The sequence below is a fragment of the Acomys russatus genome, chromosome 19, assembly GCF_903995435.1.
Source record: "Acomys russatus chromosome 19, mAcoRus1.1, whole genome shotgun sequence".
NCBI classification, from domain to species: domain Eukaryota; kingdom Metazoa; phylum Chordata; class Mammalia; order Rodentia; family Muridae; genus Acomys; species Acomys russatus.
In genome coordinates, this window is record NC_067155.1 from 28,044,178 (window position 1) to 28,069,342 (window position 25,165).

At 48.1% G+C, this 25,165-nt stretch overlaps 2 protein-coding genes across 2 annotated transcripts in view; both read left to right on the top strand.

Annotated features, from left to right (window-relative positions):
- Positions 1–25,165, top strand: part of Cdk8 (cyclin dependent kinase 8) — a 571,315-nt gene that overhangs the window by 206,415 nt on the left and 339,735 nt on the right. The window lies entirely within an intron of this gene.
- The window catches only part of Usp12 (ubiquitin specific peptidase 12), a 48,369-nt gene that overhangs the window by 5,713 nt on the left and 17,491 nt on the right, over positions 1–25,165 (top strand). Inside the window, exons 2-3 of the mRNA XM_051162917.1 lie at positions 20,833–20,913; positions 24,818–25,031. Coding sequence (XP_051018874.1) covers positions 20,833–20,913; positions 24,818–25,031 — 295 coding nt within the window. The remainder of the gene's footprint in view (positions 1–20,832; positions 20,914–24,817; positions 25,032–25,165) is intronic.

Here is a 25,165-nt window from a genome sequence, read left to right on the forward strand (position 1 = left end):
TGAGCTACCATGTGGTTGCTAGGAATTGAACCTGGGTCCTTTGGAAGAGCAGGCAGTGCTCTTAACCACTGAGCCATCTCTCCAGCCCCTGAGACATTTCTTTTAATTAATAAAATTGTCATTCGTGTGTGTGTGTGTGTGTGTGTGTGTGTGTGTGTGTGTGTGTGTACATGATATGCGTGTAAGTGTGTGTGCCACGGTGAGCATGTCCCCTCCGTTTATAGGTGGGTCCTGGGAGTGAACTTGGGTTGCCAGGCTGGCTGATACGCACCTTTTCTTATCAGGCCATCTTGCTGGCCCAAATTAGATAATTTTTGGTAAGCATTGTTTCCTTTTAGATCTGAAATCGAGATCTCTCATCCCTTGAGGAATTGTACATGACTCCATACGCTGTGCTCACTTTGGGAGCTAATAATCATGCTTTATTTTGTTAGCTTCCTTTAGTGTTGCAGACTTTATACAGAATTACATCCCGGCAATAAATGCACATTTTTTTCTTTCAGAGCCTTCAGTGCACATTAGTGATTTTAGTACTTCATCACCTACAGTCTGATGCACACAGCTATTTACCAACGCCGTCCTGGGATTTCAGCTTAGGACCTTGTGTGTGGTGGGCATGCACTCTGCCACTAAGCTGCGTCCTTGACACTTTTTTCTGCTTTTGTCCTTTGAGGTAGGGTCTTGGTATGTAGCCCAGTGTTGCTTCTGGCTTATGACCACCGTGCCTCAGCTCCTGAGGCCTGGACGTGCAGGTACACAGGTGTGCACCTGACACCTGGCTCACTCGGTTTGGACACCTTTTTGTCTGATTGTTGGGAAGAAAAGCACGCCCTTGGATTGGTTCCTTACTTAAGGGTCCCCGCTTCCTTCCTGACCCTGAGCATGTCTTTAACCATGACTGCTCAGGCTGAGCAACCTGCGGCTCGAGGGTGGTGGTACCCGGTGCACTGCGCCTGCCCTTCTTGCTGCTTCCTGTTTCCGTTGCCCTGGTGAGGAACCCTGTGGCCCAGCAAACACTTGCTGGAGTCTGAGTTTTTCCGTCCATCACCATCATTGGTTTATTAGCAGTGGGTGCCTCTGAGGAAGCAATCAAATTAAAACATGAAAGGTAAGAATGAAATTGATCATCGTTTTTGTTTTGTTTTGTTTTGTTTTCTGAGACAGGGTTTCTCTGTGTAGCCCTGGCTGGCCTAGACTCACTTTGTCGACCAGGCTGGCCTCGAACTCACAGAGATTGGCCTGCCTCTGCCTTTGGAGTGTTGGGATTAAAGGCGGGCGTGGATCACCTTCTGTTTTGAATAGTCTGGGAACAGCAGTGACTGTCTGACCGCGGTACCCTGGCCTGTCTCGTCAGTTCAGATGGCTCGGGAGCAGTGCTTGAGGAGAACAGAGCGATGTTTACTTTTTACCATGTGGAAGGTTGAACTCCGTGATTTGTACATACTAAGCACATGCAAAACACATGCTCTGCCACCCAGCAACAGCCAGCCCCTTACTTTATTATCGTGTTCTAAATACGATAAAACACTACTGTCTTGTATCAGAGCAGGTGTGTGTGTGTCAGTAAGCCTTGGGCCTGCTCCGGCTACAGTTACTGAGCTCAGGCTGTCTCACGCTGGGCCACCTGGTTGCCATCGGTCCTGGAGCCTTCCTTGTCCCGTGACGCACCGGTTTGTAGATGACCTGTCTCTTGTGTTGAAATTATCTCAGTATCTGTATGTTACCTTGAGGTGTTGGAAGAGACATAATTACGTGCTAGGTGTGACTATGGGCCGCTGACTTGAACCGCCCAGTCAACAATGTGGGAAATACTTGAAAGGTCTGACTGTTTAATATGCACACACTTGTTTAATATGCATAGAATTTAATTTGTATAGAAGGAGGTGGGAGTGACTTGAGTTTGTTTTGGAAGAAAACTATCAGGGCTTTTGCTTTCTACAGAAGACTGTTAAGTCTGAAGTGAGTCGTGGTGCTGCGGGTCTATAATTAATTAACACGTGGAGGCTGAGACGGGAGGGTCATAAGCTTTAGCAAGAGGCCAGCTTGAGCCCTGTCTTGTGTGTAGGGGACAGGCTGCTGACGGTACAGTGCGATGTGAGGCAGTGAGCTGGCTGCCTCAGGCGCTAACACTGTTAGAGTCAGGAACTGGAACTCGGTGCTTTGCTGAGTCAGAAGAGCAGTTAGCTTTTTCTTTTCTTTTCTTTTTTTTTTTTTTTTTAAGTAGGCTCCAATGTATCCTTGGCTGGCCTGGAATTTGTTATGGTAGCTGAGAATGACCTTTGGACTTAAAAAAAAAAGCTGATGTGTTTGCGTGCACAGACACACATGTATGTGTCACAGAGCACATGTGGAGGTAAGAGGACAGCCTTTCAGATTTGATTCTCCTTCTGGGTTCTGGGGATTGAAGTTAGCTTGTCAGGCTTGGCGGCAAGTGTCTGACGTGATCACTGAGCCATCTTCTTGCTGGCATCTTTCTGAGCTTCTGATCCTCTTGGGTCTACCTGTAGAAATACAGGCGAGGACATTGTGCTGGGGTTCTGGGTGGTCCTGGGGATCGAACCCAGAACTCTGTGAATGCCGGTGAGCACTTTCCTAATTGAGCTCCAGCTGCAGCCCAGGGTCAGTTACCTTCTGGTATTAGGAAATTCCCCATGCCAATAACATTTTCAAAGGTATGAAACTGTAGAAGGAAGCTGGGCTAATGTGTACAGTGTTGGTCTTCCTGGGTGTTCTCCAAGGGTATCTGAAAAGAAAACTCGAATAATTTCCGGTTAGAAGTGCTTGGGTGAGTCTAAGGGGCCAGGAGAGGATGATGTGACACCAGCCTTCTGTGGAGCTTTAGAGTGACCTCTGCCGTGTGGGTGGCTGTCTAACCTGTCCGTTATGACTCTGAAGGAACTCTTATTACATCTTGTTTTACTTATGTGTATGAGCAGTTAGCTGTACACCACATGCATGCAGTGCCCGTGGGGGCCGGAAGAGGGCATCAGACCCCCTGAAACTACACTTAGAGGTAGCTGTGAGCTGCTGCTGTCAGGGTGCCAGAAGCAGAGCCAGGTCCTCTGGAAGAGCTGGTGTCATAACAGCTGAGCCATCTCTGCAGCCCCAAGGCTTGGCTTCTGTTTTTTCTTTTGCTGATATTGCAAGGATTTGTTTGTTTTATGAAGATAAGTATGGTCCCTGGGCAAAGATAGGTACACGCTTGTGATAATGCTCCATATTTTTATGGATGAAATAATATGAAATAGGGGGAAAAAAGGTTGACACTTTGCACACTGACCTGATGCTTGGTTGACAGTGAATGAGCACGCAGGCTCCAGGGCAGACGGCAGCGAACATGTACATCGCAAAGTCCTTCCTGTCTTCTTTTCTTTGTCTTTTTTTTTTTTTTTTTAAAGATTTATTTATTATTATGTATACAGTGTTTTGCCTGCATGCACACCTGCAGGCCAGAAGAGGGAATCACATCACATTACAGATGGTTGTGAACCACCATGTGGTTGTTGGGAGTTGAACTCAGGACCTTTGGAAGAGCAGGTGGCGCTCTTAACCACTGAGCCATCTCTCCAGCCCCCATTCTTTGTCTTTTTTTTGAGACATGGTTTTTCTACATAGTCGTGGCTGTCCTGGAACTCACTCTGTAGACCAGGCTGTCCTCATTACAGCAATCCACCCGCTTCCCAAGTGCCGGGTTAAAGGCTTCAGCCACCACACCCAGCACACTTCTATTTTTTGTTTTGTTTTTCAAGACAGGGTTTGTCTGTGTAGCCTTTGCTGTCCTGGACATGCTTTGTAGACCAGGCTGCCTTCGAACTCACAGCGATCCGCCGGCCTCTGCCTCTCGAGTGCTGGGATTAAAGGTGTGCGCCACCACACCCGGCCACACTTCTATTTTTTAAAACAAACATTTTGAGGCCACATATTTATTAAACCTATTTGTTTAAAAAAGCTACTTCAAATTCTTAAATATATAATTCAGAAAGATGAGCTGTGTAGTTTTTCATATGTTGAGAATATCGGGGCGCATTTGTTTTCTATATGTAATGTTTGCAATAAGCCAAACCATTTGCGTGCACACCAATCTCCGGTGGCGCCTGCAGAGCACAGCTCTAGGTCGCAGCAGCCCATCCTTACCCTGCGCTTCTGGAGGCCACAAGGTGAAGTGGGTGTTGGACAGACTGCTCTATGGGAGACCCTGGGGAGCTTGAGTTTTCTTTGCCTTTACTACCTTAACGGCTGCCTGTGCTCCCTGGCCACTCGTAGGTACCTCAGATACCAACTTCCTGTCCCTCACCTAGACCTTATGAAGCCTGGAATCACACAGTGTGTGTATGTGCACACACGGTCTCGAGGTCCATCTGGATGATCCAGGATAATCTGCAAACCAACCTTAAGCCCTTATGCAACCTTAATTTCCCACTGCCCTGTAACGAAGTGTATTTACATGCTCTGGGGATTAGGACGTGGGCATGGGCAGCTTTGCTTTCCTGCGACCACGGTCTGTGATCTGGGGACTGTAGTCGGGCTTGTTTCTGCTTCCCTTCACAAGCAGAGCAGCTTTTAGTTGAGTCCTGAGACCACTGTCATTCGCAGCAGAGCCGTCATTACTGAGGGAGCCTTCAGGAATCAGCTGCTAGCATCTGTGCAAACTCTGCAGCATGAGAGGCCATGAGACTGGATGGAGTGGATCATCCGTGCACTATGTGATCTGGCTGCAGTGAGCACTTGAAGGCCACATCAGACTGGCCGTAGTGGCAGAGACACAGCCCTGTGCTGCCACAGGACCCCAGGTGTTCTGCCGGTTCCTCTGTTCAGGTGAAGCTGAGGCTTCTCAACACAGTCTCTCTGTGTAGCCTTTGCTGTCCTGGAGCTTGCTCTGTGGACCAGGCTGGCCTCCCCCTCAGTGATCTGCCTGCCTCTGCTTCCCGAGTACTGGGATTAAAAGCGTGCACAACCACTACCCAGCTGAAGTTGGGAATTTTTTTTTTAATTAAAGATTTTGGGAGCTGGAGAGATGGCTCAGTGGTTAAGAGCAACTGTCTGTTCTTCCAGAGGTTCTGAGTTCAATTCCCAGCAACCATATAGTGGCTCACAACCGTCTGTAATGGAATCTGATTACCTCTTCTGGTGTGCATGAAAACAGAGCACTCGTATACATAAAACAGATAAATCTTAAAAAAAAAAGATTTTGTTTTTATTTCTGTGTATCTGTTTTAATGTGTGCAGGTGCCCATAGAGGCCAGAAGAGGGTGATGGGTTCCCTGGAGTTGCTGCGTGAGTGATGAATCACTGAGCCATCTTTCCAGCCCTGAAGCTGGAATTAATGACTTACACCGAGTAAAAGAGTTAAGGGACAGATCAGTGTGAAGAGAAAGGTATAACTTAATAAGAAAATGTTTTGCTACCGACTGAACATGTGTTAGGGAAGAGAGTCACATTTAAATGCCCTAGCCATAGCTATATATAGGAGGTTTGCGGCTTCTAAAGTTGCACTGCCCAAGGGACTTACAAGGTTAAAAGTGTTTTCATAGGGGCTGCAGAGATGGCTTAGTGCTCTTGCTGAGGACCTGGTGCGGTCCCCAGCACCCCCATGGCATCTCATAGCTGCTTGTGACTCCTATTCCAGGGGATCCAAGGGCACTAGGCTCATACCTGGTGTACATACGTACCTTCCACAGAACGTTCATATTTATAAAACAAAATAAAAGTAAATCTAAAACAATGTTTTGATATGTTTGTTCCTAATCCTAGGAACTTATTTATTAGTTTGTTTGTTGTCTTTTCAAGACAAGGTTTCTCTGTGTAGCCCTGGCTGTCCTGGAACTGACTGTGTAGACCAGGCTGGCGTTGAACTCACAGAGGTCTGCCTCTGCCTCCCGAGTGCTGGGATTAAAGGTGTGTGCCACCAGCGCCTGGCCAAGGACCTTTTCTTTACTGAAGGAGACTGTAAGCTGCCTGGAGGGCCTGCTTGAAGTTTAGGAGCATAGATGAAGAGTCAGTAGTAAGATTGAGGAGGTCAGAGAGGTGGAGGGAGTGCTTCCGCGTGCACTTCCCAGGGGAGTTAGGAGAGGGTTCACTGCAAGCGTGGTTCTAAATCTGAGGATATTCTCAGCTGTCAGGAGTAAGGGCTCCCTCCCATGTTCCCCTGTTCTCTTCCTCTTCCTGTCCAGTCTTAAAACTTGCTATCAATCAAAGGATGGGTGGGTATCCTTAAAGCCTCCCCAGGTTAGATGGAGCCTGACAGTGGCAGGGCGGGAGGGGTACTGAGGACCAGCCAGGAGAAAGGTTTGCAGCCTGGGGTGGGGCAGGAGGGCTCAGGGTATGGTAGGCTAGGAAGAGGCAAAAAATACAGACAGTTCCCAACTTAATTTTTCTCATTTTCCTTGTAAGTCTAGAAGAAATTCAACAGAATAGGAAAGGCTAAGGGAAAACATACCAGGAGGGTGAGAGAAAAACCAGTGTTTGTGTCTGACTGGATGAAGACGAGAGTGCTCCCTGCTCATAGCAGCTGTGGCTGTGCTGGGAGCGAGCATGGGCAGCAGTGTAGACAAGGCTGCTCCCTGAGAGGGTGCAAGGGCACAGGCTGCAGGACTGGAGGGCACCAGCCAGTGCACGATAGATAGCTCTTCACTGTTCGGAAGTGAAGAATTGCTCGTCACCCCCCACCCCCATTTTATTTTATTTTTTTTGTTTTTCGAGACAGGGTTTCTCTGTGTAGCCTTGGATGTCCTGGACTCGCTTTGTAGACCAGGCTGGCCTTGCTTTGTAGACCAGGCTGGCCTTGAACTCACAGAGATCTGCCTGCCTCTGCCTTCCGAGTGTTGGGGATTACAGGCGTGCGCTACCACGCCCAGCCTTGTCACCCCATTTTTGAAATGTTACAGAGTGTATGGAACTCCTGTCACTTTATGTGTAGTTGTGTGCATGTGCACATAGGTTAGATTAATACTGAAGTCTAAAGCTGGATTTGAGTATGGATACAACAAGCTTTAAGTACAGTGGGTGCAGCATCTCATTGGACATTGCACAGTTGGTGCCGTATTCTTTCTTAAAACTGCTCCCCTCCACTATATAGTATTGAACCCAGCCCTTCCCCTCCCCGTACAGGTGCTCCACCAAAGGGTCACATCTACCAGCTTTGGGGGCTAAGATCTATTTATTTTAGAGGCAGGGTCTTGTATGCAGCCCAGGTCAGCCTAGAAGTGTACGTGCAAATGAAGATGACCCTGAACTCCTTTTTCCTTGTGTCTGTCACCCAAGTTAGGATCACAGACATAAGCTGCCCTCTTCCTGCTCTTCTATATGAGAAGGGTCTGAGTTGGCAAGGCCAGCCTTGAGTTTACCATTCTCCTGCCTTGGCCTCTGCCAGCTGGGATTCCAAGCCTGTGTCACCAGGCCCAGCCCCCAAAACATTTAGGTACAGTCACACACCATGTCCCTTGTCTTTAACTGGATAAGGTTCAGTGGGTTAGCATATTGAAGCCATGCAGTGATCAAGTCAGGTGTAGAACATTTCTTTATCTCAAAAGACATGTCCTACCCATTACAGCTGTCCGTCCACACTGTCCTTCCCTCTGCCCTCCCTCCAGCCTCAGGCCTGTTTCTTCATGCGTGTGGTGACTGGCTGTCTGCACTTGAGTAATGTTCTGTGTTCACCATGTTATAAAGTGTGCCGAGCTCTTGTCACTCTGAATGGGTGTGTGTCCTACTGTGTTTACATCCTGTGACGATGTCTGTGTGTGTGTCCTACTGTGTTTACATCCCGTGACGATGGCTGTGTGTGTCCTACTGTGTTTACATCCTGTGACGATGTCTGTGTGTGTCCTACTGTGTTTACATCCCGTGACGATGGCTGTGTGTGTCCTGCTGTGTTTACATCCCGTGACGATGGCTGTGTGTGTCCTACTGTATTTACATCCCGTGACGATGGCTGTGTGTGTCCTACTGTGTTTACGTCCCGTGACGATGGCTGTGTGTGTCCTACTGTGTTTATATCCCGTGACGAGGTGTGTGTGTGTCCTACTGTGTTTACGTCCCGTGACGATGGCTGTGTGTGTCCTACTGTGTTTACATCCCGTGACGATGGCTGTGTGTGTGTCCTACTGTGTTTACGTCCCATGACGATGGCTGTGTGTGTCCTACTGTATTTACATCCCGTGACGATGGCTGTGTGTGTGTCCTGCTGTGTTTACATCCCGTGACGATGGCTGTGTGTGTCCTGCTGTGTTTATATCCCGTGACGATGACTGTGTGTGTCCTACTGTGTTTACGTCCCATGACGATGGCTGTGTGTGTCCTACTGTGTTTACGTCCCATGACGATGGCTGTGTGTGTCCTACTGTGTTTACATCCCGTGACGATGGCTGTGTGTGTCCTGCTGTGTTTACATCCCGTGACGATGACTGTGTGTGTCCTGCTGTATTTACATCCCATATATTATTTTCTCTTTTAAGCCCATTGAGGGTTTTAGTTGTTTGTGTCTTACGGTAGATAAATGCTGCTGTGACGTCAGGCCAGCAAGTTTAGTGTGGTCATGCGTTCTCCTATCTCTTGGGCATCTGGTAGAATTGATGGGCCAGGGCCCTTGAGTAGGCTCAGCAGGAAAAGGCCTGGGGCTGCCTTCCTTCCATCCCTGGAATTACTGTAAAGATGTAAGGAGAGAACTGACTCTGGTCCTCTGGCCTCCAAGTGCAAGATGGCATTCACATCCTCCCACTACACTCCCCTCACACCCACCTCACCCTCCACACCATCCACACCCACACACCCGCCCACACATATACTGCATACTCACACAAATCACATGCACAGACACTGTATATATACACACACCCACACACATATACCACGCATAGACACTATACAAACACACACACACCGTGCACACATAAATCACACTATGCACAGACACTGTATATACACACACACCATACACACACAAACCACACCATGTACACTGTACACTGTACAAACACACCCACACCCCCCACATATACCCCATATACACACAAAGCACACTATGTACAGACACTGTACACACACACACCATACATACACAAACCACACCATGCACAGACACTGTATACACACCCACGCGTGCGCGCACACACAGAGGCTATTTCCCGTTAAGTAATGGCCTTAACACCTTTGCTAAAAACAAGTTAAGCAGAGGTGAATGAATAATGTGGGTTTATATTTCTGGGACCTTGGCTTTTGTTTTGTTTTGTGTTTTTTAAAAAAGATTTATTTATTTATTATTTATACAATGTTCTGCTTGCATGTACACCTGCACACCAGAGAGGGCACCAGATCTCATTATAGATGGTTGTGAGCCACCATGTGGTCGCTGGGAATTGAACTCAGGACCTTTGGAAGAACAGTCAGTGCTCCTAACCTCTGAGCCATCTCTCCAGCCCTTGTTTTGTGTTTTTGAGACAGTGTCAAAGCTGTCCTAAAACTTGTTATGTAGAGGATGCCTTACCAGTGCTGGGGTGTCAGGCATGTGCCTCCACTGAAACCTCAGCCTGCATCGTTGACCTGCCCGTGTGACCTCTGGTGCAGAACCACGTTCATTACGTGCTTGGAAGCAGGAGTTGTCACACTTTGCTCTTTTCTTCATCACTAATTATTTGGGTCACATGTTAGTCCTACATGGGTTTTACAGTCAGGTTTTCACTGTTCAGACAGTGAGCTGGCATTGTGACGGGTTATACTGAGTCTGTTAGTTTGCAGAGTGTTGTCATTGTAACTGTTTTCCATTGGTGAGTGGGTATGGCTTTTTCCTGTTCCCCTCAATAGCCTTAAGTTTCTTTTAGTAATTTTAAGAGTTTGCAGAGTATAAATCACTTTTTTTGCATGATTCTTGTGTATTTAGATGGTTTTGATGAAATCCTGGTCTTGTTTAAGATTGTTGAGTGCAAAGATGTAGAAATAATCGGTCTCAGGTCTCACACCCAGCCGCGCAGAGCTCGTTCATTCCAACAACTCTTGTGGTGGCATCTTTATGAGTCTTGATGTGAGTTCGTGCTGTGCTCCTTTCTCTGCACCCTGGCTAGACCTCTCAGCTTGCTGTTGAGTTTTATGGATGCTTCCTGTGTTCGCGCACATAGAGCAGTGTGTGTGTGTGTGTGTGTGTGTGTGTGTGTGTGTGTCCACAGATCTCATCAGGCATCTTATCGAGAGCTAGCCTAACCTGACAAGCCCCAGGCCAGTGAGACTCTGTCTGTTTTGTCTCCCGGGTGCTGTGATTGCAGACATGTCACCACTCTTGGCCTTCTCTGTGGGCTCTGGGGATCACAGTCATGTCTTTGTGTGCACATGACAAATACTTCCAGGTGAGCTTTTATCAGGTCTGTTTTATCAGGTTGAGAATGTCTTATGTATTCTGTTGGGTTTGTGTGTTTGTTTTCCTTGGTCATGAAAAGCTGTCGAAAATGAGCATATGATTTTACTTTTAAAAAAATTGAGTTAGTATCTGTATTGTAGGAATTAATTTTGGGCAGTCAAATTGTCCTTGGTTCCTGCGGTAATTCCAGTGGGTTGCTGGTGTGTGATTCTTTGGTGCATTGAGGGCTTCTGTGGGCTAGTGCTTTGTTGGAGGTTTGCCTTGTGTTCTTTCAGAAAACTGGTTTCTGGTTTTCTTTCCTACCTTTTTTTTTGTGTGTGTGTGTGTGTCTGTAGCTGACCTGGGACTGTGTTTTCTTGCGTGTGTTTATGTGGCCTATGAGTGCGTACAGCGGGTGCTGGGGGCCAGAGCAGAATACCAGGCATCCTCCCCTGCCATGCTCCACCCGACTCCTGGTGAGGTTGGAGCTCACTGGCAGCAAAACCCAATGATCCTCCTGTCTCAGTCCTCCCAGTGCTGGGGTTACAGGCATGCTTATGGCCTTGGAGGCTTTTATGTGGGTGCTAGAGGTCTACACAGCACGCCCTCTTAACCACTGTGCCGTCATGTCCTAGCTTGGGATTTAGTTGATGAGGTCCGGTAACCTCACCTTTAGATTGTGTAGCCAGTTCACGGCTAGTGTTGCTGAGGTGGGATCTGCCTTTCGTGGCCTGCTTCGTGCCACCTATGCCTCTGTCTTCCCTTCCCTATTTCGTCTGTCTTGTAAGTGTAGGCGTTGATCTCGATTGTCAGCTTGAGAGGATTCATAATCACCTAGGAGACAGACCTCTGGGCATGTCTGAGAGGATTTCCTGAAAGATTTAACTAAGGTGGGGAGACCTAGCCTGAGTGTGACTGGGGACCCTTCCACAGATGGAGGCTCCAAAACTGAGCGCCAGCGCCCGTCTTTGTTTCTTGACTGGACACAGTGCTACCAGCTGCCTCAGGCTGCCCCCATGCCTCCCTGCCAACAGCAGACCTGGGGGACCTGGGGCCACAGTAAACACTTGTGTAAACATCTGTTAAGTCGCTCTTGCTGTGCGGCTCAGTGACTGTTCGCTCATGCAGCGTTCTGGTTGTGCTGCTGATGTTTTATTGGGGGGACAGTCTCGCTCTGCAGGCTAGGCTGGCCTCAAATGCACAGTTCTTCTGCCTTAGCTTCCAGGTGCTGGGACTGCTGCTGTGGACCACCGCTCAGCCTCCCACTCTTTCAGCTAATGTTGTAGAGTGTGGTGAGCGCCTGGTGAGAGCGTGGTGAGCGCATGGTGAAAAGGTGGTGAGTATGGTAAGCATGGTGAGCACATAGTGAGCAGGTGGTGAGCGCATAGTGAGCAGGTGGTGAGCGCATAGTGAGCAGGTGGTGAGCATGGTGAGCGCATAGTGAGCAGGTGGTGAGCATGGTGAGCATGGTGAGCGCATAGTGAGCAGGTGGTGAGCATGTCACGGTGACCCAAGCTGGATTCCTCTGAGGAGCAGGAAGTGCTCTGAGCCATCTCTCCATTCCCTGCCCAGTACCCTTAAAGTCAGATACTTCTTGCTGTTCTCTTTTTCCTCATTCTGTAGTCTTCTAACTTAGCACTGTTGTTATTAGAAGGGCCTTTGGGCAGCGGCCCTTTGTGACAGTCAGTATCGCCTGGGAACTAGATCTGAGCTCGGTTCATAGTGAGCAGCAGGGTCTCGGTAGTGCAGAGTGAGTTCTGTGGGAGCGAGTTTATGCTGGTTATTGATTTGCCTTCTGAACAGCTGCCTGGCAGGAGCAACAGCCTTTGGGAGGAAATGGCCATGCAGGAGACTGTGAACTAAAAGGTTGATTCCCAAAGAGTCTTTGCTTGGAGCTTCGGTTTCCTACAGAAAGTGTTTAAGCTCAGTTCCCTGGCCCAGCGGGGTCTGGTCTGCATTGCTGCTGTGGGTGGAGGAGGAATTGGTTAAGGTGACCTCCGTCAGAAGCCAGACGGTGCATCTCGAGCTGCCACCTGTCCACCAGTAAGGAGGTTCCCTGGGTGCACCATGAGGAGCTGTCTTCTGGCGCACAGGACGCACAGGTTGGCTAGGTCATAAGCTGGCGCGGTTACCTAGAGGTCATCAAACAGAGGGGCTGGAGGACAACCTTAGCTGGAGTTGACCAGACACTGTCCACTTCTGCAGGGAAGGGGCCGGGGCCTGGAGCTCAGCGAGTACAATCTGCTGGGTCCCCCGCACACTCTACTGCACTGTGTCTTTATTTTATTTAGTTGTCTGTCTTTTGAGACTCTCTAGCCCTGGGTGTCCTGGCTGCTCCGTACACCAGGATGACCTCAGTCTCACAGGGCTGGCTTAAAAGGTGTGCACTACCATGCCAAGCTTTTTTTTTTTTTTTTTTTTTTTTAAGATTTTTAGTTTAGTATTTTTTTAAAAAATACTTAAAACATTTATTTTCATTTTATGTGTGTCAGTGTTTTTGCCTGTATGCGTGTCTGTATGAAGCTGTCAAATCTTGGAGTTCCAGACAGTTGTGAGCTGCCGTGTGGGTGCTGGGATTTGAACCTGAGTCCCCTGGAAGAGTAGTCGGTGCCCTCAACTGCTAAGCCACCTACGTCTCCAGCCTCCTTACTTTTACATATGGGGTCTGTGACTTGAACTGAGGCCTTTACGACTGTTCAGTAACCACTAGCTGGCTGAGCTGTCTCCTCAGCCCACATCTCCATTTCTTACCCAGGGAGCATCATGGTGACGTGGTTCCTGATCTCAGCTAGTACTCAGGCCAGTTTCCATAGCAAGGCTGGAAACGTCACCTTGGTCTTTGGAGTCACCGTCCAGCCGAGATTGTCACACCTGCTTTAACCCAGTGTGACCTCTTCTTTTTCCTCCATGACTGGTCGTCACACTGAGGACTCTTTGGGCTTGTTTGTTTCCTGTGGCCTTTAAGTTTGCTTCTCTGCCCTCTGATTTACTGTGAGGTGGAAGTAGGTGCCAGGCATGTTCTGGAAGAGTGCTAGGTGACTGACTCATGTGGGACAGAATGGGTGTGCTACCACTGCTGTCCAGATGACCGCAGGCATCCTCTTCCCTGTAAGCAAATCACTTCACTGTTAGCGAGCATTGAGTCCACAGCCAACCAGCCACAGTCCTGAACAAGCACCCCAGCGTCTATACTAAAAAATGATGGGGCACACCAGGAAAGCAGAGGCCAGCCATGGCATCTGGGGTAGGAAGTGCACGCCAGGTGTCCACAGGAGGACTGGAAACTGGGCTGCACCGGAGCATGCGCTCTTAGAGCGCAGGAGCCTCAGCCAGGCCTGTCGCGATGAGGGAGGCGTGGGATTGGGCCGTGTTGACTTTTGACATGCAGTTTTCCTCCTCTGTGGCGACTGGAAGTTTTGGAAAACTGCTGTGTAGCAGGAGAGCTTCCCCGGTGGGCGCCCTCTACTTACACTGCTGTTTACCTAGTTTTGCTAAGTCTCTTTGGAGAATATTACATTTGTGCACACACACTCGCTCTGGACCATTTGATGGTGGATTTTTTCATGGCCATTGCCAGGGGTTTTGGTCTCAGTTGACCTTGACATTGTGACAGGACAAGCTGCTCTTCTCAGCTGGGTTTGGCTGATGTTCTTCACGATTAGATTTGGGTTATACATTTTTCCAAGTAGGAATACTAGTTCATCAGGTTTTTCCACTGTGAAATTACTACCGTCTTTTACTTTGTAATTAATTTCTGGGGAGGTACTTTTGAGGTGCCAGTAAATACGCTGTTCCTCACCAGATTTCATTCATTATATTTAAGGCTTTCTGTGTGCTGCTGGCAGGTCATCTTAAGAAGGAAGGTTCTGTTCATTCATTTGTTCATGTATTTAAAGCAGCCTGGACTTTGCCTGTGTATACTGTGGTCCATGCAAGTCCTGGCAGCAAAGGCTCACACGGCCCTCATGGTCAGCAGACTGCAGAGCGGCCCTTTGCTCCTGTCCTGGTCTGTATTTCTCCTGAAACAATCCTACCCCACCCCCACCTCCCGCCCAGGGCTTACACTCTACAGCAGTGGAGAATGGCAGCACCCCCCCTCCCCGACCCTGTGGGTTCCACATATTTTCAAATCAGATCAGCAGTGAAGACTGCGTTTCTGAGCTCAGCAGTTCTGTTTTGTTCTTTTGGCTGGATAGTCACTGACACCTTGTCTTAGAGCAGATGAACTTTTGAGATGTGAAAGTTGTATTTCAAGCTAAAATGTCTGGATTTGTTATATGTAAAGAATTTTTTATTATGTAGCAAAGAAAGAATATAATTAAATTTTCCTTAGGGCTTAACTGAGAATACCGGTTTTGTTGAACATACATACACACACATACATACACATACACACATATGTACATATATGGATCTCTATATTAGAATTTGTTTTGAGAATTAAACTTCAGAAATTTAAGGTGATGTGTGTGAAGTTCTGGGTGTAGACTCCTTTTTTAAAAAAGTAATTAATCCTTTTTGGACTGGTGCCTGCCTGCCTGCCTTCATGTGGGCATGTGCAGTGTTCCTGGAGATGGAATTTTAGGCGTTCAGCGGTCTGCTGTGGGTGCTGGGAACCGACCCTGGGTCGTCTGCCACAGCAGTGAGTGCTCTTAGCTCCGAGCTGGCTCTTCACCCACCCTGTGCTTTCTAACAATTGATAGTTACTCTGTTGTGGACGGATAGCACATAACAAGCGTGAAGCGCATGTTTGTTGGTGTAGATTTAAGACCTCATATTCATGCATATTTTACTACAGTACAGAGTTTAAATAAATACATAAATGTAGACGTTAAATACCGAATGTATATAGTGTTCATGCATCTTGAGTTCAATAAAAGATGGATGCGTATATAAGAAAGATCATTTTTTAAAAAAGATTCCATATTACAGAACTTTTATAACCATACCGACTTGAAAATAAAGGTTTCACATAAGCATATGTCACAGTGAGTCTGAGACTAAATAGACCTGTGTGGCTAGCCTCACTTAGACAGGGCTTGGAGGACCTGGTCTGGATTGGGCCTGCAGGCCTCCTCAGCCCTCAGGGTACGCTTTGGTAGCACTGGAAGGTGCTGCTCCAGCTTCCAAGGGAAGGCAGCGGCCAACAGTCCTACGCAGCTGTAACGCCTGTGGACCACAGCAGTGGCACTTAAGTCTTGGGGGCAACCGAGAGCTTAAATTTAACCTTAATTGGACTTAGGGCCCCTTCAGTAAGAAGGAACTAAGTGTTGCCAGCTCCCTGTGGCTGGCGAAGCCATGGACCTAGTGGAGAAACGCATACCTTCACGTTAGTAAGCCAGCACAGTTCCTGCCTGCGTTGTATAATTACTTATCCTGCATACCACAGATAGGTGGAGCTTTCAGTCTTCATTAAATAAATGTTACAGTACATGGAGACATTACAGAAGCCTACAGCTGGCCAAAATGAAGATAAAACCGTTGATCAAAGGATGCCTAGCTCCATCTGCAACACAAGCCTTGCAGCTAAGGCTCAAGGACCATCAGTACAGAGAGTGAAAGACTAAGAGCCAGAGGAACAGAGTCTGCTAGGGGGTACGTTCCCTAGAGATGACAAGGAAGCTTCTCCCATGATGCCTCAACAGTGTGGCCGCCTAAGCAAGACTAAAGCAAGCACAGCACCAATCAACATATCCGCTGACATGGAAAGGGACATCTCACAGGGCCCCACCCCAGACAAAAAGGGACAGAAAGCCAGGGGCTGCTGAGAAGGGTTGAAACTGTGTCCTTCAGGGATGAGTCCCTAAGCAGTTATTCAGTAATGACTGATGAGTGCTAGAGCTGTGTACACACCAGTAGCATTGTACGGACTGGGCAGGTTAGTTTGTGTGTGTATGTGAGAGAGAGGGAGGAGAGAGAGAGAGAGAGAATTTGAGAAGGTTAGTTAGCATGCGGCCAGCCTCTCACAGTTGCGCTTTCGCTGCCTTAGAAGGTTGGGGGTGAACCTCAGTCTTACCCAGCCATGAGGTGGGTAAGACTGAGATGCTGAGTCACACAGCTGGAAGATTGGCACCGTTAGCACACATTTAATGGGAGCACTGAGTTTGCAGTGATTCTTTTGGGTTTGGGGGTTAATGTTATATGCCTGTTGTTTTTGTTGATCATTTTATTAATGACTATAGAAAGCTGAATGTCACCTGTCGCCTGGCTTTCTTACCTGGTGTAGTGTGTATACTCTGCTGTTGGTGGGAGGGATTGCATACATGGAGGGCTAGGAGTACATCTAAATTTGTGCTCAGTTGGCCCTGACAGTTTTCTGGGTTGACCGATGGGCATGCTCAGTGTTACCATGGGCCTCTGGGAGGATGGGTAGAAGAGAAAGCACCCTCTTGTCATCCTGCGAGAAGAGAGATGTCCTTTAAGACTTGCTGGAAGGCTTCCCTTCTGGGGTTGGGCGTTTTGGGGGTAAGATGGACACTGACATGCCCTCCATGGGAACCAGCTTGGCGGTGGCAGAGGCAGCAATTGCCACTGTAGAGCTTGTACAGAGTTCGGCCTCAAGAGGCAGCAAGGCTGCTGACATTTTAGTCTTTGCTGTTTTGGCTATTAGTCATAGCATATGCTTTACCCAGAGTCGCTGTGTGCCAAGTCCTCATTTTGAGATGACATTTGTGCTCTGAGGTGCCGGGCACTTGCTCTCATCTTTCTTTGCATGTTTCCGGGGAGGTGGGCATGATTAGTGTTCTCAGCTCTGTGCTTGTGTAAACATGGAGGCTCAAAGGACTGAAATGTTCTCCATAATTTAGATGTGAGCTGTGTGTGTGCTATGGTACCGTTTAGGATTCTGTGTGGCAGCGCTGTGGTTTTGTAGCGCGTGCCATAGCTCTGCTCCCTTCCCTGCTGGGGAGAAAATTGAGTTCATGTGAGAACTAGGTCAGGAGAGCAGCCTGGGCATGGGCAGCTGCCACTCAGCCAGGCCACTGCCAGCCTGCCTGTGTCCCAACCAGGTGGCCTGGCTGATGCTCACCCCAAATACTACAGAGTGCAGTCTAGGCTGTCGTCACAGGCTGGAGCGTCAGTGCTGGAGCACAGGCTTTTATTTTGTTTTCTTTTGTTTTATTGTTTTTTTACACAGGATCTCACTGTAGCTGTAGATGCCCTGGAACTCACTATGGAGATCTGCCTTCCAAGTGCTGGGATCAAAGCTGTTTGCCACCCCACCCAGCACTTTTAAATTATTTTAATTTTATTTTTAAGATGGGGTCTCATTGTGTAGTCTTGGCTGGCCCAGAATCTATATGTAGACCAGGTGATCTCGAATTCAGCCTCCTGAGTGCTGAGTGTTTTTAAGAATCAAGGTCAAGAAGCAAGACTTGGGGTGACGGATATGCAGATTCAGAGTTTTTGCTGCTGCTCAGCCTTCTTCTGGCACAGTAGACCAAGTTAGAAGGTGTCTTTTTCCCCGTTCCCGCCCTTTCTGCTGCGACACTCTTCTTCGGTGCTTCTGAACTCAGGGTGTAAATATGATTTGTTTTGTCATACCACTTCCTGACCTTGGTGGGTTTTCAGGGCAATTAGGACTGGTGTGAGCGGTATGCTTTGCTCTCCTTCACGGTATGAAGCAGTGTCTTGCACTGCCCTGCGTTAGGACTGTCTCAGCCTGCTCTCGGGTTGTGGAGTTCACACTCTCCTAGCTTCGCGGGTGCTTCCTCTCCCTCCTGACACGTTCTTAGCTTCCTCAAGGCACCGCAGCCTCTCCTGCCTCTCCTTGATGCACTGACCTGAGCTGACCCTGGTCAATATTTGACTTGCGAGGAGAAGTGTTGGATTCTAAAATAAGATAGGACACGAAACTGAGAACTATCAACAGGAAAACTGAGAATCAATAGTTTACCATAACTGTGTAGCATCCAAGTACAATAATGCAAACTTATCTTTTCTAGATAGCAGGTATGGATGTTATACTTTATTTCTCACTAAAGTACATTATCTTCTCACATAAACAGTGTACACTGTTCATAATCAACGTTTCAAAAATAACATGTCCTCATAGACATGCCCTGAGCCGCCGCCGCAACCCCCCCCCCCCCCGACCTTAGACATAACCTGAGCCCCTCTTCCCCACCCCTGGCCTTGATGTGGACCTTGGAGACAGGATATTCCTAATGTCCAGCTTATTTCTATGAACATAATGTTTGTTCTAAAATAAGCTAATCGTTTTCATGAGAACATTGCAGGATGTTAGCTTGCATTTATGTGATTTTTGTATTTCTCACACAGGTAGAAGGAAGGCTTCTTGGATGTGTGTTTCCCTGTGTTGGTGAGGGATACCGGCAGAGGGTATTCTTGCTTTGCCAGCATTGTTCAACATGTTACTACTTTTCATTATCAGAGGACAGGCCACAGGTGTCCGCACTGTTGTCCTCTGGAAAGTCCTCACTGCGGGAATGAACCTAGGGAGGTCAGAGAAGCACGCCTGGCATTTGCTTGTGGCTGCAAGTTCATAATGTCTGTGTATTAAGTGTGTCTCTAACACCGTGATTACCTGTGGCAACAGTATTGAGCGATGGGTGAGGCTGTGCTCCCGTCTTTTGTTCTAGACCTTGGTCTTTGGTACACCGTTTGCATTGTACGGTCCATGTTTTAAAAAAGTGTCGTGATCTGACATGCCTTCGTATGGGTGGAAGGAAGGCACAGAGTCACAGAATGCTGCCCCTCAGGAAACTCAGGTCCTGGCAGAAACTTAACGTAGCACAGGCCAGACTTGGGCCTGTGGCTTTACAGTCTGGTCTCTGGGATGCCTGTGTCTATAGCCATTTCAAGTGGATCCATGCTCTCATGGGATTTTTTTTTTTTTTTTTTTTTTTTTTTTTTGTAAAACATTTTTTTCCCCCTTAGACAGGGTTTCTCTGTGTGGTCCTGGCTGTCCTGGAACTCACCAATTGCTGGGATTAAAGGCGCGTGCCACCACCACCTGGCAACATTTCTATTTTTAATAGAACAGGTGTTAGTTGGCCACATGTTGACAGGAAAATGAGTTAAAGCTGTGGCACAATACCAGGTTTAATTTCGACCTCTGTAACTATTCTGTCTTTTCTAAGAACCCGATTGACCTTTAGGGCCAATGCCAAGTGCCTGCTCTTGGTTGGCAGGTGTTGGCCATTTTCTCTGTCCCTCTGCACTTCTGCCTCTCACAGCTGTTATCTGTTGCGCTGCGTTCTCTTACTCTGTGCTTTCTATTTTGTGTTAGTAATCTCTTTTCTCAAATTTCTTAGCATTTTATTAGAGCTCTTTTGCAGGTAAACTGAATCTACCTTCCGCAGTGTGTTGGTAATTTTGCCATTTGTGGGGCACCGTTCACTTAGAGCATCTTGGGGCTTTGTGTCCTGGGTGGGTTTGACGCTGTTGCTAAACCACACTGGCCCTCGGAGTAGGCCCAGGCTCTCAGGAGGTCCGGCACGTGTGTGAATTGTTGGAAGGGATGTGTTTCCTCTTCCTGTTCTCCCAGCGGTGAGGACAGATCAGGCAGTTTTCATCTTCCTGTAAGAACTGGATTATTTCTTGGCTAAAAGACTGAAAAGAAAGAGGTAAAGAAACAGGACTAGGGGCTGGGGATGCGCTCAGCAGTGGATAGGCAGTGCTGTGCGGCAGCATCATCACGCATGTCGCCACGTGACAGCTCCTGGCTCTCAAGGACACCTGCATACACATGCATATGGTGCCCAAACTCAACACACATATGCACAGTGAAAAACAATGAAGATGAACAGATAAGCCCAGCTCTCAGGAGCTACGGCATCAGGACCAGCAGTCAGGCCAGCTGCACTCTTAGGGAGAAGAACGGGAAAAAAGGGGAGAGAAAAGCAGAGTGGGGAGGGGACTGTGAGCTGGACAAGAGCAGAGCAGGAGCCTCAGGAGCTGACACTGGGCTTGAGCAAAGGAAGAGTCATGTGAGCGGAGGCGGTGTGTGCTCTGTCGCACTCCAGCTCCGTGCTTTATAGTGTTTCTGATCCCAGAGGTCTGTCTTCATGTTGGGAGTTCCTTTGTGGGTCAGCCGTGCGGGGGTCACTGACTCTGCTCACCCCTTGGCCATCTGGCCATTACTTCTGGGTCTTCCTCCAGGACAGTGGGTTAAAGATAGTAGTCCAGGCCTGGGCAGCATCCTGGCTGGCCCTGCACTGTGCGAGCCTGCCTTCCATACTCTGAGCTCCATGGTGGTTGCCAGCAAGCAGTCTAGTCCTGTTAGAGTGTAGGAGGCAGCAGTCCTCCCTGAGTGCTTAGGATGGAGGAGTGTGCTAGGAGCACGGTTCCTGACTAGCTTGTGCAGGGCAGTATTTAGCCATGTGGTTAAAAGCTATTCGTCTTCAGTATCATTCTTAGTGTTGTTGTTTTTAATAACGTTGGTTTGCTGTGATTTGAGTATGGCCTTTTAAAGGATGTCTCCGCCTGTATGATTGGAAATTACAGAATTGCCATAAATGCTGAGATTTGTGGTTTTCATTTTACAGGGCGCCAATGCCTCGGCATTAGAGAAAGAGATTGGTCCAGAACAGTTTCCGGTCAACGAGCACTATTTTGGATTAGTCAATGTAAGTATCACAGATAGCAGCCTTAGCGATCCTCCGCAAGCCTGGAAGCGTGGAGACTGTGAGTGAGTGCACGTCTTCATTGTGTCGTCAGGATTGTAAACTGACCAGTAGTGGAAGGAGGTAGAGCTGTCTGAGGCCTTAAACACTCTCAGAACAGTTTCTAACTTGTTGGCCCAATTTCCCAGTTCTGGCAACAAAATTCTCACAGCAAAAGTTTGACCTATAACTAGACGAGTGATCGCTTGAGCCTGGAGTAGTTTAACTAGAGCTAGCACTCATGTGCGAGTGTCTCCCGCCCGGATAAAGATATCCTTCAAGCCCAGCAAGTCCTTTGGAGTTTAACAAACCTGTCCTTTACACAGCTGAACCTCAGTCTTGGTGGTACCCAGGTGCATATGGATATGCGGGTAGTGGGAGCATGAAATCCCTGCGACGCCCGCTCCACAGCGCCAGCCGGAATGCTGCTCTGGCTAGAAGCTCATGGAGTTAGTTGTATGGTCTTCAGGCCTGGTTCATTTTGAGATACTGTTTTTAAAGGATATCTAGAAAGCATGGGCCATTGTAACTATGAGCAGGGTTCTCTTGAAGCTACATAGCAGCCAGGCCAGGAGGAAGGAGCTAAGAAGAAACTATTGGATTCCGACAGCTTATGTTCAGTCTTTTCTGCCCAGCTCTTACTTTTCCATCCCTCTCTGCTTCTCTCTTGCTGGTTTGCCACTTTTTTTATTTTTAGGATTATCACACTACTTACTCATAGGTGCCCCTTAAATATCAAGTTTGGCTCAACTCTCTTGAGCCGCCTACGCCCACACTTGGGGCATACAACTGTCCTTTCATAAGCATGAATTTCTGTCTCAATGTGTGTGATTAAGTCCGTATTAAAACTGCAGCTTTGCTTAAGGGTAACGGGAGTGTTGGCTCTTGGGGTGATGCGAGGAATGGCTAGGATAATTCCGAGGTCAGTGTTTTAAGTCATTTCTCCTGTATCTTTGGAGCTGCTTTAAATACTCTGGAGTAGAGTAGGCCACAGGGGAGTGGGAAAGCGCTGTGCAGGGTGCTTAAGGCCCTGCATCCTAAGCCCAGAACTGCTAGGGGAGGCTGGAGGAGGAGAGAGGACACGGGTTTTGTTTAAAGGAGAGGCCTGTAAGTAGCTGCATTTCCAGGCATCATTGCTTTTCCAAAAAGTGTACACTGGTAGAATTGCTACTAGACCCGCCTTATGGGCGTCCCTTTTGGGCCACCACCAAGCAGTCACCTGTGGGAGTCTGGCATCTCGTGCTGGCTGAACCATGAGATAAGCAGTTTATTACCCTACAGGAAACAAATGGGATTATTCTCATGATTGTTCATCACCACCTGGTTAATACATTTTTGGTTACGGGTGGGTTTTTTATGTGTTTTAAAATTTTTATTAGCTAAGTTCTTTGAAAGCATTGTTTTGGACCTTGATCGTGTGGTTGTGTAAGTTCATCTGTGGCGTTTGCTGGTGAGGAACTTGCAGGTTCAACAGGCTTCTCACACACTGAGTACAGCTCTGTCCCTTCGCTGCTCCACACATGGCCTCCCGTGTTTGTGTGCCTGGCCCTGTTCTCATCCGTTCTCCAGTACATACAGCAAGTCCAGTGCGAGGCTCCTGCGGACCATTAGCAGCAGCAGCACGGTCCTGGGCTGGAGAGAAGGCTCAGTGGTTCAGAACACTGGCTGCTCTCACAGAGGATCTGGGTCCGGTTCCCAGCTCTCAGACAGTGGCTCCCAGCCGCCTGTCACTCCAGTTTCAGGCTGTCCAACTCCCTCTTCTAAGCCTTAGTGGGCACCAGCATACACATACACATAATAGGCACCATACAGACACAAACAAAAAATAAAACTGAAAGAGTTTTGAAGCCAGGTATGGTGGCACACGCCTGTAATCCCAGCACTTGGGAGGCAGAGGCAGGCGGATCTACAGAGAGTTCTGGAACAACCAGGGCTACACAGAGAAACCCTGCCTCGAAAAACCAGAAAGGGGGGTTTCTAATTATTATGAAGATTAGCTGATTGTTGAGAAAGAATGCCGATTCTTGGTTTCTGAACAGAACTGATTGCAGTTAAGTAAAAGAGAACTGTCCAGGGGTAGGGCTTCAGGACTGGCTCCTCTGCCTGCCGCGCTGTGTTCAGAGGATGGACAGGCTGTGTTGACACAGTCGGGGCTTGAGCTGGACAGTTTTTGTTTTTCGTTTTTTCGAGACGAGGTTTCTCTGTATAGCCTTGTATGTTCTGGACTTGCTTTGTAGACCAGGCTGGCCTCAAACTCAGATCAGTCTGTCTGCCTCTGCCTCCCAAGTGCTGGGATGAAAGGTGTGTGTCACCACACCCAGTTTATACTGGATAGGTTTAAGTCAGCCTGACACAAGCTAAAGTCATCTGAGAGGAAGGGACCTCAATTAAGGGATTGCCCTAAGATCAGGCTGCATGCAGGCCTAGAGCAGGCTGCGCTGCATCCGCTCCTGCCTCCAGGCTCCTGCCTTGAGTCCTGCCCTGACTTCCCTCAGTAATGCACTGTGACCTGCAAGTGTAAGCAAAATAAACCCTTTTCTCCTCAAGTTGCCGTGGTTGTGGTGTTTTACTGCAGCCTACTTACGGTCTTCTCGATATGTGCACATTCTACAGACGCCTCTCCTGTCTCATCCTGTGCGTCTCTTCTTGTCTTCTCACAGGCCATGAGTCTTCGTGTTAACATTACTGATGTAACTGTGAGGTGGAGGTTTTGTTTTTCTTTTGTTTCTGTGGAAGTTGTTAACTTGGGTTACACATCCTTTGATGAGGGTGCCCTGGTCATGGATGTTGTCTCTCTTTGCCAGCACCAGAGTGTGCTGACCACTAAAGAAATGGTGCTGCATGTGTACCCTGCAGGTGCACTTTCTCTGGAGATAGCCAGAGTTTTCAGTGAGCCACAGCCTAGTCTTCAGCTACCGTGCTGGGAAGTCTTCATTTCACAGCGTCTTTCTGAAGCCAGCTTGGCTCTGCTGAGCAGGCCTCACATGGGAAGTCATGCCTTTTCAAAGGCTCTCATCTTTTCTCTTTTCCCTCATACTTCTTCAAAAAGGAAAAAAAAAAAAAAAAAAAAGATTCTCCCTGTGCTGTGCATCGCAGTGGGTCTGAGGACCTCCGTTTGCTCAGTCTCTTGGAAGACGAACATGCAAACACAAGGTTGGCCGCAGCCAGGCTTTAAGCTTTCTTACCATGGAAGCGTTCTGTGCCATGTTCCGCCTTGCTGCTGTTGCTCATAACTTGAGATAGTTCCGTTTACCTCAAGGGGACTGAATCTCAGCGCGTGTTCGCTCTGTAAGGCAGTGGCTGCTGTGCTTTTTGAAGGGAGGAAGTAGAGTACCAAAGCAGTGCTTGCCGGCCAGCGAGCAGCGTGAGGTGACTTGTGGAGGACTGCCTGCCACTGGCCACTGGGCTCTGGCGCTTGATAGGCTCTCCTCCAAGGCTGACACTCCCAGGCCACTGCGCTTTTAGTTTCATGTTTTGTGTTTGCTTACTATATAGCACCTGTGAGACCTTGATAAATACACTAATTTTACTTTAGTGTATTTCTTGGAAGAGTGTGTGTGAGGGTTTTGTGCTGTTTGTTTGTTTTTTGGTTTTGTTTGTTTTTCGAGACAGGGTTTCTCTTGTATCCCTGGCTGTCCTGCACTTACTTTGTAGACCAGGCTGGCCTCCAACTCAGAGATCTGCCTGCCTCTGCCTCCTGAGTGCTAGGATTCAAGATGTGCACCAGATCTTTTAAGCCAAATAAAGGCCAGTGTTAGGAGTAACTGGGATTTAGAACAGTGAGGCTGCAGTGCTCTGCTTTCCCAGGCTGCCCCCTCTTCACAGCCTCGCTCTTGGCCTCTAACAACATCCCTCTCTCCTCTTGTAGTTTGGAAATACCTGCTATTGCAACTCAGTTCTTCAAGCACTTTATTTTTGTCGTCCATTTCGGGAAAAAGTTCTGGCATACAAGAGTCAGCCCAGAAAAAAGGAGAACCTTCTCACCTGCCTGGCAGACCTCTTCCACAGCATAGCCACCCAGAAGAAGAAGGTCGGCGTGATCCCGCCCAAGAAATTCATCACGAGATTGCGAAAAGAAAATGGTAATGCCTCCGTATCACTCGTGTCCTGGGAAGACACACTGCAGCGTCTGCCTCTACCTCACTGTGTTAACTTCTTACTAGAATATTCTGACAAAGGCAAGCTAGGGCAGAAAGAATTTGTTACCAGAGGGGAG